Below are 18,678 nucleotides of genomic sequence, written 5' to 3'. Positions count from 1 at the left end.
CTGAGACCAAGCTTTCTGACACTGGGCAGCACATTTCTCTCTAGAATCTTTTGATAGACTTGACATTTCATTACACCCTGTACATATTATAGAAACCCTGTGCCAGATGCAGCAAAGCAGCCTCAGAACATAACAGAGCCTCCTTCATGTTTCACAGTGGGGACAGTGTTCTTTTCTTGATATTCTTCATATTTCCATCTGTGAACATAGAGCTGATGTGCCTTGCCAAAAAGTTCCATTTTTGACTCATCTGTCCATAGGACAGTCTCCTAGAAGCTTTGTGGCTTGTCAACATGTAGTTTGGCAAATTCCAGTCTGGCTTTTTATGATATTTTTTCAACAATGGTGTCCTCCTTGGTTGTCTCGCATGAAGTCCACTTTGGCTCATACAATGACGGATAGTGCGATATGACACTTATGTTCCTTGAGCTTAAAGTTCACCTTTAATCTGTTTAGAAGTTATTCTGGGCTCTTTTGTTACCATTCATATTATCTGTCTCTTTGATTTGTCATTAGGGATGAGTGAGTAGTGTAGTATTCGGACTCGCTGAACTCATTACGAGTACCTCCTAATACTCGGGTACTCGTAACGAGTAGCGAGTCCAATGTAAGTCTATGGGAAATGCGAGTAATGGGCAGGGACTGTGCAAAGACTGTGCCAGGCTGTGCGGGACTGTGCTGGCCTGTGCGGGACTGTGCTGGGCTGTGCAGGTACTTTGCGGGACTGTGCTGGGCTGTGCGGGGACTGTGCGGGCTGTGCAGATACTGTGCGGGACTGTGCTGGGCTTTGCAGGTTCTGTGCGGGGACTATGCCGGGCTGTGTGGGACTGTGCTGGCCTGTGCAGGACTGCGCTGGGCTGTGCAGGTACTGTGTGGGACTGTGCTGGGCTGTGCGGGCTGTGCAGGTACTGTGTGGGGACTATGCCGGGCTGTGCTGGGACTGTGTGGGCTGTGCAGGTATGGTGCAGGACTGTGCTGGGCTTTGCAGGTACTGTGCGGTGACTATGCCAGGCTGTGTGGGACTGTGATGACCTGTGCGGGACTGTGCTGGGCTGTGCAGGTACTGTGTGGGACTGTGCTGGGCTGTGCGGGGACTGTGCGGGCTGTGCAGATACTGTGCGGGACTGTGCTTGGCTTTGCAGGTTCTGTGCGGGGACTATGCCGGGCTGTGTGGGACTGTGCTGGCCTGTGCGGGACTGTGCTGGGCTGTGCAGGTACTGTGTGGGACTGTGCTGGGCTGTGCGGGCTGTGCAGGTACTGTGCGGGGACTATGCCGGGCTGTGCTGGGACTGTGCGGGCTGTGCTGGGACTGTGCAGGCTGTGCAGGTACTGTGCAGGACTGTGCTGGGCTTTGCAGGTACTGTGCGGTGACTATGCCAGGCTGTGTGGGACTGTGATGACCTGTGCGGGACTGTGCTGGGCTGTGCAGGTACTGTGCGGGACTGTGCTGGGCTGTGCGGGGACTGTGCGGGCTGTACAGGTACTGTGCGGGACTGTGCTGGGCTTTGCAGGTACTGTGCGGGGACTATGCCGGGCTGTGTGGGACTGTGCTGGCTTGTGCAGGACTGTGCTGGGCTGTGCAGGTACTGTGTGGGACTGTGCTGGGCTGTGCGGGTTGTGCAGGTACTGTGTGGGGACTGTGCATGGACTGTGCCGGGATGTGCGGGGACTGTACTGGCCTGTGCGGGACTGTGCTGGGCTGTGTGGGGACTGTGCTGGGCTGTGCAGGTACTGTGCGGGGACTGTGCCGGGCTGTGCGGGGACTGTGCTGGCCTGAGCGGGACTGTGCTGGGCTGTGCGGGGACTGTGCCGGGCTGTGCGGGGACAGTGCTGGCTGTGCAGGTACTGTGCAGGGACTGTGTCGGGCTGTGCGGGGACTGTGCTGGCCTGTGATCGACAGTGCTGGGCTGTGCGGGGACTGTGCGGGGACTATGCTGGGCTGTGCGGGGACTGTGCAGGCTGTGCAGGTACTGTGCGGGACTGTGCAGGGCTCTGCAAGCACTGTGCGGGGACTATTCCGGGCTGTGTGGGACTGTGCTAGCCTGTGCGGGACTGTGCTGGGCTGTGCGGGGACTGTGTGGGCTGTACAGGTACTGTGCGGGACTGTGCTGGGCTTTGCAGGTACTGTGCGGGGACTATGCCGGGCTGTATGGGACTGTGCTGGCTTGTGCAGGACTGTGCTGGGCTGTGCAGGTACTGTGTGGGACTGTGCTGGGCTGTGCGGGCTGTGCAGGTACTGTGTGGGGACTGTGCATGGACTCTGCCGGGATGTGCGGGGACTGTACTGGCCTGTGCGGGACTGTGCTGGGCTGTGTGGGGACTGTGCTGGGCTGTGCAGGTACTGTGCGGGGACTGTGCTGGGCTGTGCGGGGACTGTGCTGGCCTGAGTGGGACTGTGCTGGGCTGTGCGGGGACTGTGCTGGGCTGTGCGGGGACAGTGCTGGCTGTGCAGGTACTGTGCGAGGACTGTGTCGGGCTGTGCGGGGACAGTGCTGGCCTGTGCTGGACAGTGCTGGGCTGTGTGGGGACTGTGCGGGGACTATGCTGGGCTGTGCGGGGACTATGCTGGGCTGTGCGGGGACTGTGCAGGCTGTGCAGGTACTGTGCGGGACTGTGCAGGGCTCTGCAAGCACTGTGCGGGGACTATTCCGGGCTGTGTGGGACTGTGCTAGCCTGTGCGGGACTGTGCTGGGCTGTGCAGGTACTTGGCGGGACTGTGCTGGGCTGTGCGGGGACTGTGCGGGCTGTGCAGGTACTGTGCGGGGAATGTGCCGGGCTGTGCGGGGACTGTGCTGGCCTGTGCGGGACTGTGTTGGGCTGTGCGGGGACTGTGCTGGCCTGTGCAGAACTGTACTGGGCTGTGCGGGGACTGTGTGGGGACTGTGCTGGGTTGTGCGGGGACTGTGCGGCCTGTGCTGAATATTGAGAGGCGAGTAGTGAAATACTCACCAGGATTGGAGTACCGCGAGTACCGCATTACTCGCCGAGTACCGAATCCTAACGAGTATACTCTCTCATCTCTATTTGTCATCAATTTTCCTCCTGCGGCCACATCCAGGGAGGTTGGGTACAGTCCCATGGAGCTTAAATTTCTGAATAATATGTGCAACTGTATTCACAGGAACATCAAGCTGCTTGGAGATGGTCTAAATAGGTAGCCCTGGGAGGTAGTCCCAGCCGAGTCAACTAAGCCACAGTCACTAGACACTTTCCACAGAGATGGAACAGACAGACACAATCCTAAGGCACAACTTGCAGTCCAACAAGGAATGAAGTTTAATAAAACAGAGATGAGGAAAAGGTACAACACTGGCTTCCTGCTCTCTCCCTAGCAATCTCCACGACCGTACCCACAACAGCCACGGTACCCGAAATTAAGCAGTAATCCATATGCTGGGATCTGGATGCTTTAAGTCCCATTGGTGGGGGGCCCTTACCAAGTCCAGGGGCCCGTGTAGCAGTCCTTTAGTCCTTTAGCCCTGAAATCCGAGGGCAACAGATTCTCTCCCCTTCTGGGGGTCTGGCAATTCCCTGGCTGCTGCTACACAACTGCTCAGGGCAGATGTGCCCGAGCTACTGACCGGGAACAGCAACTTCCTGCCGCTGTTTCAGCTGTTGGCCCAGTGCACCACCTTAACCATAATGCACAATAATATATGGCAAACACAGCACAGCATAAAACACTTAAGAACATATGTTACAGGAGTTAACATGCACAATAGGGGAGAATAAGTTCACTGTGAGGAAGAGGCAAACGAGGGTCGCCACCACTGCCTTACACCCCTCCATGCTAAAACACGGTCATCCTCGACCATCAGGACTTCTAAATACTCAACATAGCCCTCAATAAAACAGCAAAACATACAGTAAAAAAAATGCATCACAGTCCATCATACAAGCACAGTCTCTGAAATTGATATGGGGGCTCGATGTTCTTTCAACACAAATGGGTCCGGTTCAGACCTGGCAGTTTCCCCCTCCCTCCTTTCAGTGGAACATGGACCCTCAAATAGTGCTGGGTTGCATTTCAACAAGGGGCTAGTCCAAGGGTAAAATAGGGTACAGTCCAGGGACACATAGTTCAGTTCTATAGCAGCCTTACCCAAAGTCCACCATAATTAACCCCAGTTGGGTTTTTGTCCCGTCATCCAGCAAGGGAAGCACAAACGGGTGCAAACAAAACTGGGAGGAGGGGAAAACAAGTAAGTGTGGCAGTTAATTGGTGACCACATCAGACACCATATTCCTTTAGTGCCGCACTGGGCTCCTTGCCCCTTCAGAGACGCAGAACAGTCCCTGGCATACATATTTTTTTCTTGGTGCAACTGGAACAATTTACACACACCCATTGACTTGCATAGTGGGTCGCCCTCGGACCCTGCACAACTACGTACACATGAGATGAGGACCCATTGGAGGAGGAGTCTCCACTGTTCCTCCAGCTCCACACTTCCTCCAGTGGCAGTCCTGTAGCTCCAGCCACCTTACTGCACTGAAGCACCGCTTCCTCCTGCACTTCCGTAGCAACTATGGCCGTGGGAACCAGCCGTTCTACATCCTGAACCTCCTGCGATGGGTTGGCCTCCTGATCAAAGGCCTGTTTTACGGCCACGGCCCCGGGGTCCCTGTTCTTTAATGAAGGCCAAGTAGTCCCCCTCTTGGAGAGGACCATGGAACATAAGGTGTCTGGCATTGACATAGACCTTGGTTCCGGTCTCCAGTTCCTGCAAGAACCCATTGCCCCTGCTCCGGTTAAGATACCAGACCACACCACGGGTCATCCTGGCTGCCACAGTTCCTCTGCAAGGGCTCTTCAGCTCTTGGATGTTTCAGCGCTCCCTCTGCCTCTTCTCCTGTATCACTCTGCGGATCCAGTGAGCTTCCGCAGCCACAGACATATGAGGCTTCCTTACACTCCGGCCACTGATGTTGGACAGAGCAGGTGCGGCTAGCGAGAATGCAGAGGCCGCCGCCAATGAGGCAAAAGTGGTGCAGGAAGCCGGGACACCTCAGGCGATGATGGTGGGGTGACTGGAGGTAAGGGAGGTGGGAATGAAGTAGTGGGACAGCTAGGCAGGGACCCCTTACTCACCGCAATGCCCGGTGGCTGTCCTCTGGCATGGCCACCGGTGCCAGTAATCATGAACCGCCATGATCTCCCACAAAGCCACCTCCAGGGTCTTCTGAACTCCTTCAGGTTCCTGATGGGGCACCGCCAACTCCCTGTACTCCTCATATTCGGCCTTCACCGGTCCTTGGGCCTTCACCGATTGCTGTTGCGTCAGCCGGAACAAGGGCTGCTCCTCCAGTTCCTCTGACCACTGGGCCACAAAGCATAGGCCGGTCTTGGCCTGGGTCTTGCACCGCCTCCAGTCCTGGCGGTTGATGCCGCCATGTAACAAAATGCTGTATCTCTCATTGTTAGCAGGCAGAGGGGTATTTCTCACAAGCATGTCGTCTAGCTTCTTTGAGTCCCACCCATCCATGGCTGGGGTCACTTTTTCTGCCCCACCCATTTCCTCTGGTCAGGCTGGGTGAATGGCAGCTCTTTGTTCGCTTGCACTCATTTAGGGCAGGCATTCTTTACAAAGGGACATGGATTTCTTCTTTTGGTGCCAAGATGCTTCTTTGACACCCACGACAGGCAACCCCATCCTCAATTTTCACGGCACCGGCCGCCATCTTTTCAGCAGCAGTCAGCGCCATCTTTTTCCCTTTTCTATACTGATCAATAGCTCAAAGTCTCTGTCAGCCGCCTGCAAAGCTGTAACGGCAGGCAACAAAACACAAGTCCCAAGTCCAAAATCACAAGTTCCAGACATTCCTTCCATCACTCCCAGGGTTGCAGAGTTGTGGATGTCCATCCTGCTGACTACGCCAAGTGTAACAAGTTTGGGGTGGTAGTCCCAGCCAAGTCAATTAAGCCACAGTCACTAGACACCCTGGGTATTTTGCACAGAGATGGAACAGACAGACACAATTCTCAGGCACAACTTGCAGTCCAACAGGGATCAAAGTTTAATAAAACAGAGATGAGAAAAAGGTACATCACTGGCTTCCTGCTCTCTCTCTAGCAATCTCCATGGCCGTACCCACAGCAGCCACGGTAACCAAAATTAAGTAGTAATCCATACGCCGGGATCTGAACGCTTCATGCCCCTTCGGCGGGGTCCCTTACCAAGTACAGTCCTTAAGTCCTTTAGTCCTAAAATCCGAGGGAAACAGATCCTCTCTCCTTCTGGGGTCTGGCAATGCCCGCGTTAGTGTCCTTCAGCTGGGGCAACAGATTCTCTCCCCTCCTGGGGGTCTTGCAATGTCCCAGCTGCTGTTACACACCTGCTCAGGGCAGCTGTGCCCAAGCTACTGACTGGGAACAGCAGCTTCCTGCTGCCTTTTCAGCAGCTGGCCCAGCCCACCAGCTTAACCCTCAGCTGTCCCTAATCTCTATACAGGGGGTAGTTATCATAATGCACAATAATGCATGGTAAACTCAGCACAACATAAAGCACTAAAGAACATATGTTACAGGGGTTAACATACACAATAAGGGCGCATAAGTTACGTGTGACGGAGAGGCAAACAAGGGTCTCCGCCACCTCCTTACAATGGTCTTATAACTTTTACCTTTAACATGTTTGTCTATAATTTTCTTTGTAATCTCCAGAGACAACTCTTTCCTTTGCTTCCTCTGGTCCATGTTGAGTGTGATACACACCATGTCACCAAAGAGTATCTGTAGCCCTATATACAGACCCACTCACGGATTCCAAAATTGTAGACACCTGTGATGCTAATTAGTGGACACACCTTGATTTAACATGTCCCTTTTGTCACATCATTTTTAGGGGTACCATCATTTCTGCCCAGGTCTATTTCATGATTTTTATTTTTTTTTTTAAATTCTGTGAAAGCATAGTTGAAAAATAATGTCTCACTTTCATTTGTTCATTTTCATAGATTTTTGATTTATTATTACTTTTGTCAGATTCGTTATTTCTGTCACCATTGTGGGTTTTTCTGTCATTAAACGAGGGGTACCAACAATTTTGACCACATGTTTAACATCCTAAAAGGATTGACAATGTGTGCAATTGTGTTCAATCCTGTGAGCTAAACATTTTGGACTCCATACTCCATACTCCATATATGATAATAAAGTTTAACATTCGGACAGATGAAAGATATGAGCTGTTAATCTATGTATGTATGTAACTCATAAAGGACTGGCTAGACTCAGTGACATAGCGTAGATTACACGCTCCCTAGACAGGTATTATGCTCTTTAAACTAGGAATGATGTTCCTTGAGGAACCCCTTAAAGTAAATAATGCATCTTGCGCATACTTGAGCATTTTTCCTGAGTGCCCCCTCTAAAAGTATAAATGCCATCTGTATGCTGACCCTTGCAAAAATATAAAGTTTATATTCACAGATCTAATCCTCTCCTCCTCTACACACAAAGCATAGGCAGCATAGGTAGTAGAATGCAGTGAGTGCAGATTGCTGCCAACAGGATGGACAGTGGTGCAGACAGGAGTCAAAACTGTATGTACATCAGGTCACCCCATTGCAGACAATAAAAGCACACACTCATCCTGTTAACTTATACCAAAAGCTAAGCACCTCCATAAAATGAATAACAAGTGATGGTAAAAAATCTGTTTGAACAGCTGGATTTTCTTTAAGCTTTTTCCATAAGCCATGTTGACCTTACTTGGTAGGCCATGTTGATCTTACCTGGTAGCGTGGATTATTTGGACTGTTCCCGCTTTGCTTACACCATTTACTGCGTCGGAATGGCATGACAATTTTTCCAGTGCTGTCTGGATCAAACACTTCATCTCCAGCTGGTATTTCAATATTTAAGTATTCAGTTGGGCATCCCAGATTCTCAATGCCAAATATTTCAGACATGACATGATATCCTGTAAAACAGGTCATTCCAAACATGAATACCATATACCAGGTGTACGTATTAGTAGATATGAGACTAGGAGACATCAAAGACTGGGAAAATAAATTACCCAGATAAAACAATGTATAATCATTCTTCAGAAAATTACAGCATATTCCTAATAATATCAATTATGTCATTTATGCAAACCATTAAACTAAATTTTGTATGAAAGACAAAGTGAAATTGAGCAGGTAATAGGTTTTATAAAAATGATGCATGCTGTACTGTTTTTAGTGTTACTATTATTCGTAGTGACAGTAGTAGTAGAAATAATGGTAGTAGTGGCAGCAGGAGGTGGACTTACATTTTAAAGTACGGTAAACTTAAAGGTCTTGTCTGGAACACTTCTAGTATTTCACAGGTACTTTAGCATGTCTTTATTGTGCTCACTGTTATGATTGTGCTGTTCCATACTCTATGATTATCAGGTGCTTACTCAGTATATGATTTATATACTTGCAATCATGGTCCGACTGCTTTCTCTTTTTATCTTCCATGTCTCACATTTGTTCCAAGGGAGAGAAGAAGAGAAAGTGGTCTGCTTGTGAATGACTGTATATACATCATATGTGAATCGGTCATGTGAGAGGTATGGTAACAGCAGAAACCTAACAGTGACTACATTATACACTTATAGGATTCTGCATGTTAAAGTCCCTATTAAATACTGTAAATGTTCCTTTATTGAGTTACTCCATTCTCAGATATTTATGACCTATCCAACGATGCTGCCTTTGGTACTAGAACCAATCTTGTGGAAGGATGTTACCAACCTTCCTCATGGCTGAAGTGACTGGAGTGGTGGCTTTCTTTTAGAGCAGGGGTGGGGAATCTTTTTTCTGCCACGGGCCATTTGGATATTTATACCATCCTTCAGGGCCCATACAGACTCCGCCTACAAAGTACATCCTGACTCTGGCACTGGTGCCAGGACTTAATCTTTCATTGCATGCCCTTCAGTGTTCAGTAGTGAACACTGCATGTGTGTGCTCACTGAGGAAGAAGAAATTAATGAGCTGGTGGCAATCAAAATATATCTCCCTGTCAAAGTACTGTGGTCCCTGAGAATCTGCCCAGGGGCCGGATTAAAGGTCATCGAGGGCTGTAAATGGCCCTGGGGCCTGAGGTTCCCCACCCCTGTTTTAAAGGGAACGTGTGATCAGGATATTAGACCCCTAACTAATATGTGTGAAGGTTCTTTAATACTTAGTAAATTCATACCTTGCTTGTAGTATTTCATTTGTAAATTGTAGAGGAAAAGAACCTTGAAGTTTTTATCCCAAGTGCAAAGGGGGGACATGGCACCATCAGCTTCTTACCTTTCTACATATTTCCCAGCTTGCTGCTATCTTCTGGTCGCAGATGGACAGGCTACACTTCTTTCAGTGACCTGCTTTCCCTGCCTGAGATTCTGCACAGACTCCATCATCGTATCATCAGAGAGGGCATCACATGATTTGATGACACCAGGCAATGATGAAGCCTGTGCAGAATCTTAGGATGGGGAGGCAGGTCACTGAGAAAAGAGTGACTGGTCCATCAGAGACCAGAGGCCAGCCAGCAAGGTAATGGAAAGAAGGGAAGAAGAGCTGGAAGTGCTGTATTCGCCCTCTTCGCTTGTGATTAAAAATTTAAGATTAGATTTCTCTAAAATTTCCAAATGAAATACTACAAGTAGCGATAGGTGAACCTGAACAGTAAAGTTCGGCAAACGTACCAAACACCTACTGTTCACGCACGGACACTGAACAAGGACTTCACCAGCAAATCCATGCTACTGTTCGGGTCCGGCTGCCTGAACACCGGGTGTTTGTGGCGCTGTCATGTGCATGACAGCACGGCAAATACCACTTTTGATCGGTGGGGAAATCATCCCTGCCAGTCAGAGAGCAGCGGTTTCCATGCTGTCAAAAGACAGCGAGAGCCTGCAGCTGTGATCGGAGGTATAAAGCTTACCTCCGGTCACTGATGTCAGCTCATGGGACAGCTGCCATCATCTGACACCTGCTACCGCTAATTACAGTGAGAGCAGGCGCAGTGGATGGGAGTTTCCATCTGTCGCTGTAAATAAGTAATTTAAAAAAAACCCAGAGTGGGTTCCCCTGTATTTTTGGTAACCAGCCAGACAAAACTCACAGCTGGGGCTGCAAACCTCAGCTGTCCACTTCAGCAAGGCTAGCTAGCAAGTAATACATTGCTCCCCACGCTGTTTTTTTAATTATTTAAATAATTTAAAAAACAGCATGGGGTCTCCACCATTTTTGACAAACAACCTTGCTAAAGCAGACAATTGGGGGACTGGTATTCACAGCCTGGTAAGGGGCTATGGTTATTGGCCCCCCCAGCCTAAAAATAGCAGCCTTCAGCTGCCCAGAAAAGGCACATCAATAAGATGCGCCAATTCTGTAGCTTTGCCCGGCTCTTCCCACCTGCCCTGTAGCTGTGGCAAGTGGGGTAATATTTGTGGGGTTGATGTCACCTTTCAAATGACATCAAGCCCACGGACTAGAAATGGAGAGGCATCTATAAGACACAAATCCATTAGTAATCCTATAGTTGTATTATAAATAAAGACACAGCCAGAATAAAATCCTTTACTTCAAATAAGACTAAGCACAGTTTTCCATTTTTATTTAAACGCCTAATCCCAGTGAAGCCCTTCGATCTCCTGTAATGAAGGTAAAATAAAAAAAACAGCAATATGCCATACCTGTGCGTTGTTCTTTCCCATGCCATAATCCATGTCTGGGGAGGGGGTAAACAGTTTTCAACCTGAACAGTTCCAAGATGCAACCATCCAGGCTGAAAAGTCACTGATGACTGACCTGCTGTGAGTGCAGCCTCAGTGACTGGTGGTGATGTCATAGAGGTAGCCTCCGTTCACTTAGGTTCAATTCCCTGCTGGGCTGAACTGCGGTAACCTCGCTGAGATCCCCGCTTGCACTGTGAGAAAGTCTCACTGTGCAGGGGCGAGTTCATCTCAGTCCACCGGGAGAAATTTCTCTTGGTGAACTCACCTCTGCACAGTGAGACTTTTTCTCATTGTACTACCTGTGAGTACCGCAATTCAGGAGCCTGCTCACTGCAACTAATTCTTCACTGCTTCTCAGCATGAACAGTGTCATGATGCAACCATTCATGCTGAATAGCACCTGTAACACAGATTACAGCAGACTGTACTACAAAGTTAAACATTATGGATTCCAGGCACCCATCCATCCGTCCAGCTATATCTCCATCCATCCATTCAGCCATTCATCCCTCACCCATCCCTCCATCCATCCCTCCCTCCATCCATCCCTCATGCACACATCCATCCCCCCATCCATCCAGCTATATTTCCTTCCATCCATCCATCCCTTCATCCATCCTTCATCCATCCATCCCTCATCCACATATCTCTCATGCACACATCCATCCATCCGTCCACCTATATTTCAATCCATCCATCCCTCATCCACACATCTATCCCTCCATCCATCCATCCCTCATCCACACATCCCTCATCCACTCATCCATCCCTCCATTCATCCAGCTATATTTCCATCCATTCATTTCTCCAGCTCTATCTCCATCCATTCATCTCTCATTCATCCATCCCTCCAACCATCCATCCCTCATCCACACATTCATCCCTCCATCCATTCAGCTATATTTCCATCCATCCATCATCCATTCATCCCTCATCCACACATCTCTCATCCACACATCCATTCATCCATCTGTCCAGCTATATCTCAATCCATCTTTCCCTCATCCACACATCCATCCCTCCATCCGTCCAGCTATATCTCCATCCATCCATCCCTCATTCATCCCTCATCCCCTCATCCATCCATCCAACTATATTTCCATCCATCCATCCCTCCTTTCACCCATACCTCATCCATCCATCCCTCATCCACACATCCCTCATCTACACATCCATCTCTCCAGCTGTATCTCCATCCCTCATTCATCTATCCCTCATCCATCCATCCATCCAGCTATATCTCAATCCATTCATCACTCATCCACACATCCATCCCTCCATCCGTTCAGCTATATTTCCATCCATCCCTCCCTTCACCCATACCTCATCCATCTATCCCTCATCCACACATCCCTCATCCACACATCCATCTCTCCAGCTGTATCTCCATCCATCCATCCCTCATTCATCCATCCATCCCTCATCCACACATCCATCCATCCGTCCATCTATATCTCAATCCATCCATCCCTCATCCACACATCCATCCCTCCATCCATTCAGCTATACTTTCATTCATCCATCCCTTCCTTTATCCATCTCTCATCCATCCATCCCTCATCCACACATCTCTCATCCACACATCCATCCATCCATCCATCCAGCTATATCTCAATCCATCCATCCCCCATCCACACATCCATCGCTCCATCCTTCCAGCTATATCTCTATCCATCCATGCATCCCTCATTCATCCATCCCTCATCCATCCAGCAATATTTCCATCCATCCCTCCCTCCATCCATCCCTCATCCACACATCTCTCATCCACACATCCATCTCTCCAGCTGTATCTCCATCCCTTCATCCCTTATTCATCCATCCCTCCAGCCATCCATCCCTTATTCACACATCCATCCCTCCATCCATCCATACATCCATCCCTCATCCACATATCCCTCATCCACTTATCCATCCCTCCATCTCTCCAGCTGTATCTCCATCCATCCATTCCTCATTCATCCATCCCTCCAGCCATCCATCTCTCATCTACAGATTCATCCCTCCATCCGTTCAGCTATATTTCCATCCTTCCATCCATCCATCCATCCCTGCATCCATCCCTCATCAATCCATCCCTCTTTCACACATCTCTCATCCACACATCCATTCTTCCATTCATCCATTTGTCCAGCTATATCTCAATCCATCCATCCCTCATCCACTCATCCATCCCTCCATCCATCCAGCTATATTTCGATCCATCCATCCCTTCCCTCATCCCTCATCCATCCATCCCTCATCCACACATCCCTCATCCACACATCCATCTCTCCAGCTGTATCTCCATCCCTCATTCATCCATCCCTCCAGCCATCCATCCCTCATCCAAACACCCATCCATCCGTCCAGCTATATCTCAATCCATCCATCACTCATCCACACATCCATCCCTCCATCCGTCCAGCTATATTTCCATTCATCCATCCCTCACTCTATCCATCTCTAATCCATCTATCCCTCATACACACATCTCTCATCCACACATCCATCCATCCGTCCAGCTATATCTCAATCTATCCATCTTGAAATACATTGGCTAACAGAAACCTGCAGTTCCAGCAAAGATAATACAGTTGTGGCCAAAAGTATTGACACCCCTGCAATTCTGTCAGATAATACTCAGTTTCTTCCTGAAAATGATTGCAAACACAAATTCTTTGGTATTATTATCTTCATTTAATTTGTCTTAAATGAAAAAACACAGATAGAATTGTCCTAAAGCCAAATTGGATATAATTCCACACCAAACATAAAAAGAGGGTGGACAAAAGTGTTGGCACTGTTCGAAAAATCATGTGATGCTTCTCTAATTTGTGCAATTAACAGCACCTGTAACTTACCTGTGGCACCTAACAGGTGTTGGCAACAACTAAATCACACTTGCAGCCAGTTGACATGGATTAAAGTTGACTCAACCTCTGTCCTGTATCCTTGTGTGCACCACATTGAGCATGGAGAAAAGAAAGAAGACCAAAGAACTGTCTGAGGACTTGAGAAACCAAATTGTGAGGAAACATGAGCAATCTCAAGGCTACAAGTCCATCTCCAAAGACCTGAATGTTCCTGTGTCTACCGTGTGCAGTGTCATCAAGAAGTTTAAAGCCCAAGGCACTGTGGCTAACCTCCCTAGATGTGGACGGAAAAGAAAAATTGACAAGAGATTTCAACGCAAGATTGTGCGGATGTTGGATAAAGAACCTCGACTAACATCCAAACAAGTTCAAGCTGCCCTGCAGTCCGAGGGTACAACAGTGTCAACCAGTACTATCCGTCGGCGTCTGAATGAAAAGAGACTGTATGGTAGGAGACCCAGGAAGACCCCACTTCTTACCCTGAAACATAGAAAAGCCAGGCTGGAGTTTGCCAAAACTTACCTGAAAAAGCCTAAAACGCTTTGGAAGAATGTTCTCTGGTCAGATGAGACAAAAGTAGAGCTTTCTGGGCAAAGGCATCAACAGAGAGTTTACAGGAGAAAAAAAGAGGCATTCAAAAAAAAGAACACGGTCCCTACAGTCAAACATGACGGAGATTCCCTGATGTTTTCGGGTTGCTTTGCTGCCTCTAGCACTGGACTGCTTGACCGTTTGCATGGCATTATGAAGTCTAAAGACTACCAACAAATTTTGCAGCATAATGTAGGGCCCAGTGTGAGAAAGCTGGGTCTTCCTCAGAGGTCATGGGTCTTCCAGCAGGACAATGACTCAAAACACACTGCAAAAAGCACTAGAAAATGGTTTGAGAGATAGCACTGGAGACTTCTAAGATGGCAAGCAATGAGTCCAGACCTGAATCCCATAGAACACCTGTGGAGAGATCTAAAAATGGCAGCTTGGAGAAGGCACCCTTCAAATATCAGGGACCTGGAGCAGTTTGCAAAGAAGAATGGTCTAAAATTCCAGCAGAGCATTGTAAGAAACTCATTGATGGTTACCGGAAGCGGTTGGTCACAGTTATTTTGGCTAAAGGTTGTGCAACCAAGTATTAGGCTGAGGGTGCCAATACTTTTGTCTAGCCCATTTTTGGAGTTTTGTGTGAAATGATCAATGTTTTGCTTTTTGCTTCATTCTCTTTTGTGCTTTTTCATTTAAGACAAATTAAATGAAGATAATAATACCAAAGAATTTGTGTTTGCAATCATTTTCAGGAAGAAACGGAGTATTATCTGACAGAATTGCAGGGTGTCAATACGTTTGGCCACAGCTGTAGGTTTTTGACAACTATGAGAGACAATTACCTTTCACAACTGGTTCAGGACCCAACAAGAGGGGGGGCACTGCTAGACCTTATATTAACCAAAAGGCCAGACCGCACATCAAATATAAGGGTTGGGGGTCACTTGGATAATAGTGATCACAAAATAATAAGTTTTCATGTATCCTTTAATAAGATGTGTAGTAGAGGAGTAACTAGGCCACTAAACTTCATGAAGGCAAAGTTCCAACGGATGAGAGATTATCTTAGTGCAATTAACTGGGACGATATCCTGAGACATAAAAATACACAAAGTAAATGTGAGACGTTTATTAGCATCCTGAATAGGACCTGTGCACAATATATACCATATGGGAATAAACATGCTAGAAATAGGAAGAAACCACTATGGCTAAATAGAGCTGTAAGGGGCGCAATAAGTGACAAAAATAAAGCATTTAGAGAATTAAAGCAAATAGGTAGTGATGAGGCCTTAAATAAATACAGAAGATTAAATAAATTCTGTAAAAAGTAAATATAGACAGCCAAGATTGAGACAGAGAGACTCATTGCCAGAGAAAGTAAAAATGATCCCAAAATATTCTTTAACTACATAAATAGTAAGAAACTAAAAAATGATAGTGTTGGCCCCCTTAAAAATAGTCTGAGTGAAATGGTGGATGAGGATGAGGAAAAAGCCAATATGTTAATTGAGTTTTTTTCAACAGTATTCACACAAGAAAATCCCATGACAGATAACATGATCAGTGATAAAAATTCTCCATTAAATGTCACCTGCTTAACCCAGCAGGAAGTACGGCTGTGTTTTTAAAAATCACTAAAATTGACAAATCCCCGGGCCCGGATGTGATACACCCCCGAGTACTGCAGGAATTAAGTACAGTCATAGATAGACCATTATTTTTAATCTTTAAAGATTCCATAATAACAGGGTCTGTACCAAAGGACTGGCGTATAGCAAATGTGCTGTCAATATTCAAAAAGGGGACAAAAACTGAACTTGGAAATTATAGGCCAGCAAGTTTAACCTCAACTGTGGGTAAAATCCTGGAGGGTTTTCTAAGAGATACTATACTGGAGTATCTGGAGAAGAATAACCTCATGACCCAATATCAACATGGGTTTATGAGGGACCGTTCCTGTCAGACTAATCTGATAAGCTTTTATGAAGAGGTAAGTTCCGGACAGGACTAAGGGAATGCAGTGGACGTGGTGTACATGGACTTTTCAAAAGCTTTTGATACAGTGCCACACAAAAGGTTGATACATAAAATGAGAACAATGGAGATAGAGGGAAAATATGTGTAAGTGGCTTAAGAGCTGGCTCAGGGATAGGAAACAAAGGGTGGTTATTAATGGAACACATTCAGACTGGTTTCACAGTTAGCAGTGGGGTACCACAGGGGTCAGTATTGGGCTCGCTTCTTTTTAACATATTTATTAATGACCTTGTAGGGGGCATAAAGAATAGAATTTCAATATTTGCAAATGACACTAAACTCTGCAGGGTAATCAATACAGAGGAGGACAATTTTATATTACAGGAGGATTTATGTAAACTAGAATCTTGGGCTGATAAATGGCAAATGAGCTTTAATGGGGATAAGTAGAAGGTCATGCACTTGGGTAGAGCATATAAGATGTATAATTATGTGCTTAATTGTAAAACACTGGGCAAAACTGTCACTGAAAAAGACCTGGGTGTATGGGTGGATGACAAATTCACTTTAGTGGAGAGTGTCAGGCAGCTGCTGCAAAGGCAAATAAAATAATGGGATGCATTTAAAGAGGCATAAATGCTCACGAGGAGAGCATAATTTTACCTCTATACAAGTCAATAGTGCGACCACACTTAGAATACTGTGTACAGTTCTGGTCTCCGGTGTATAAGAAAGACATAGCTGAACTGGAGCGGGTGCAGAGTGGAGCGACCAAGGTTATTAGAGAACTGGGATGTCTACAATACCAAGACAGGTATTTACACTTGGGGTTATTTAGTTTGGAAAAACAAAGACTTTGGGGTGATCTTATTACAATGTATAAATATATGAGGGGACAGTACAAAGACCTTTCTAATGATCTTTTACCTCTTAGACCTGTGACGGGGACAAGAGGGCATCCTCTACGTCTGGAGGAAAGAAGGTTTAAGCATAATCACAGATGTGGATTCTTTACTGTAAGAGCAGTGAGACTATGGAACTCTCTGCCACATGATGTTGTAATGAGAGATTCCCTACTAAAATTTAAGAAGGGACTGGATGCTCTTCTTGAAAAGTATAATATTACAGGTTATATACACTAGTTTCCTTGATATTGCGTTGATCCAGGGAGCTAGTCTGATTGCCGTATGTGGAGTCGGGAAGGAATTTTTTTCCCCAATGTGAAGCCTACTGATTGCCACATGGGTTTTTTTTTTACTTCCTCTGGATTAACATGTTAGGACAGTTTAGGATAGGATATGGGTTGAACTAGATGGACTTAAAGTCCTCCTTCAACCTTATCAACTATGTTACTATGTTACTATCCCTCATCCATTCATCCATACCTCCATTCATCCAGCTATATTTCCATTCACCCATCCCTCCCTCTATCCATCTCTCATCCATCTATCCCTCATCCACATCCATCCATTTGTCCAGCTATACAGTGCCTTGCGAAAGTATTCGGCCCTCTGGAACTTTTCAACCTTTTTCCACATATCATGCTTCAAACATAAAGATACAAAATGTTAATTTTTGGTGAAGAATCAACAAGTGGGACACAATTGTGAAGTTGAACGAAATTTATTGGCTATTTTAATTTTTTGTGGAAATTCTAAAACTGAAAAGTGGGGCATGCAATATTATTCGGCCCCTTTAACTTAATACTTGGTTGCACCACCTTTTGCGCCATCTTCCCTATCCCTGCTGAAGTAAAGCAGCCCCAATCCATGATGCTGCCACCACCATGTTTGACAGTGGGGATGGTGTGTTCAGGGTGATGAGCTGTGTTGCCTTTACGCCACACATATCGTTTGGTATTGTTGCCAAAAAAATTCGATTTTGGTTTCATCTGACCAGAGCACCTTCTTCCACATGTTTGGTGTGTCTCCCAGGTGGCTTGTTGCAAACTTTAAACAACACTTTTTATGGATATCTTTCAGAAATGGCTTTCTTCTTGCCACTCTTCCATAAAGGCCAGATTTGAGCAGTGTACGACTGATTGTTGTCCTATGGACAGACTGTCCCACCTCAGCTGTAGATCTCTGCAGTTCATCCAAAGTGATCATGGGCCTCTTGGCTGCATCTCTGATCAATCTTCTCATTGTTTGAGATTAAAGTTTAGAGGTACGACAGGGTCTTGGTAGATTTGCAGTGGTATGATACTCCTTCAATTTCAATATGATCGCTTGCACATTGCTCCTTGGGATGTTTAATGTTTTTGAAATCATTTTGTACCCAATTCCAGCTTTAAACTTCTCCACAACAGTATCACGGACCTGCCTGTTGTGTTCCTTGGTGTTCATTATGCTCTCTGTGCATCAAACAGAACTCTATCACAGAGCAGGTGCATTTATACGGAGACTTGATTACACACAGGTGGATTATATTTATCATCCTTAGTCATTTAGAACAACATTGGATTATTCAGAGATCCACAATGAACTTCTGGAGTGAGTTTGCTGCACTGAAAGTAAAGGGGCCCTATAATTTTGCACGCCCCAATTTTCAGTTTTTGAATTTCCACAAAAATTTAAAATAACCAATAAATTTCG

General features: G+C 46.7%; 1 protein-coding gene across 1 annotated transcript in view; it reads right to left on the bottom strand.

The window, feature by feature from the left end:
- The window catches only part of LOC141098900 (dual oxidase 1-like), a 354,647-nt gene that overhangs the window by 258,699 nt on the left and 77,270 nt on the right, over window positions 1-18,678 (bottom strand). The window contains exon 5 of the mRNA XM_073586871.1: window positions 7,738-7,925. Coding sequence (XP_073442972.1) covers window positions 7,738-7,925 — 188 coding nt within the window. The remainder of the gene's footprint in view (window positions 1-7,737; window positions 7,926-18,678) is intronic.

This window comes from Dendrobates tinctorius, unplaced genomic scaffold (assembly GCF_039654945.1).
Source record: "Dendrobates tinctorius isolate UK_male_01 unplaced genomic scaffold, ASM3965494v1 ptg000097l, whole genome shotgun sequence".
Taxonomy (NCBI): Eukaryota; Metazoa; Chordata; class Amphibia; order Anura; family Dendrobatidae; genus Dendrobates; species Dendrobates tinctorius.
This window is presented reverse-complemented; position numbering and strand designations above follow the sequence as displayed.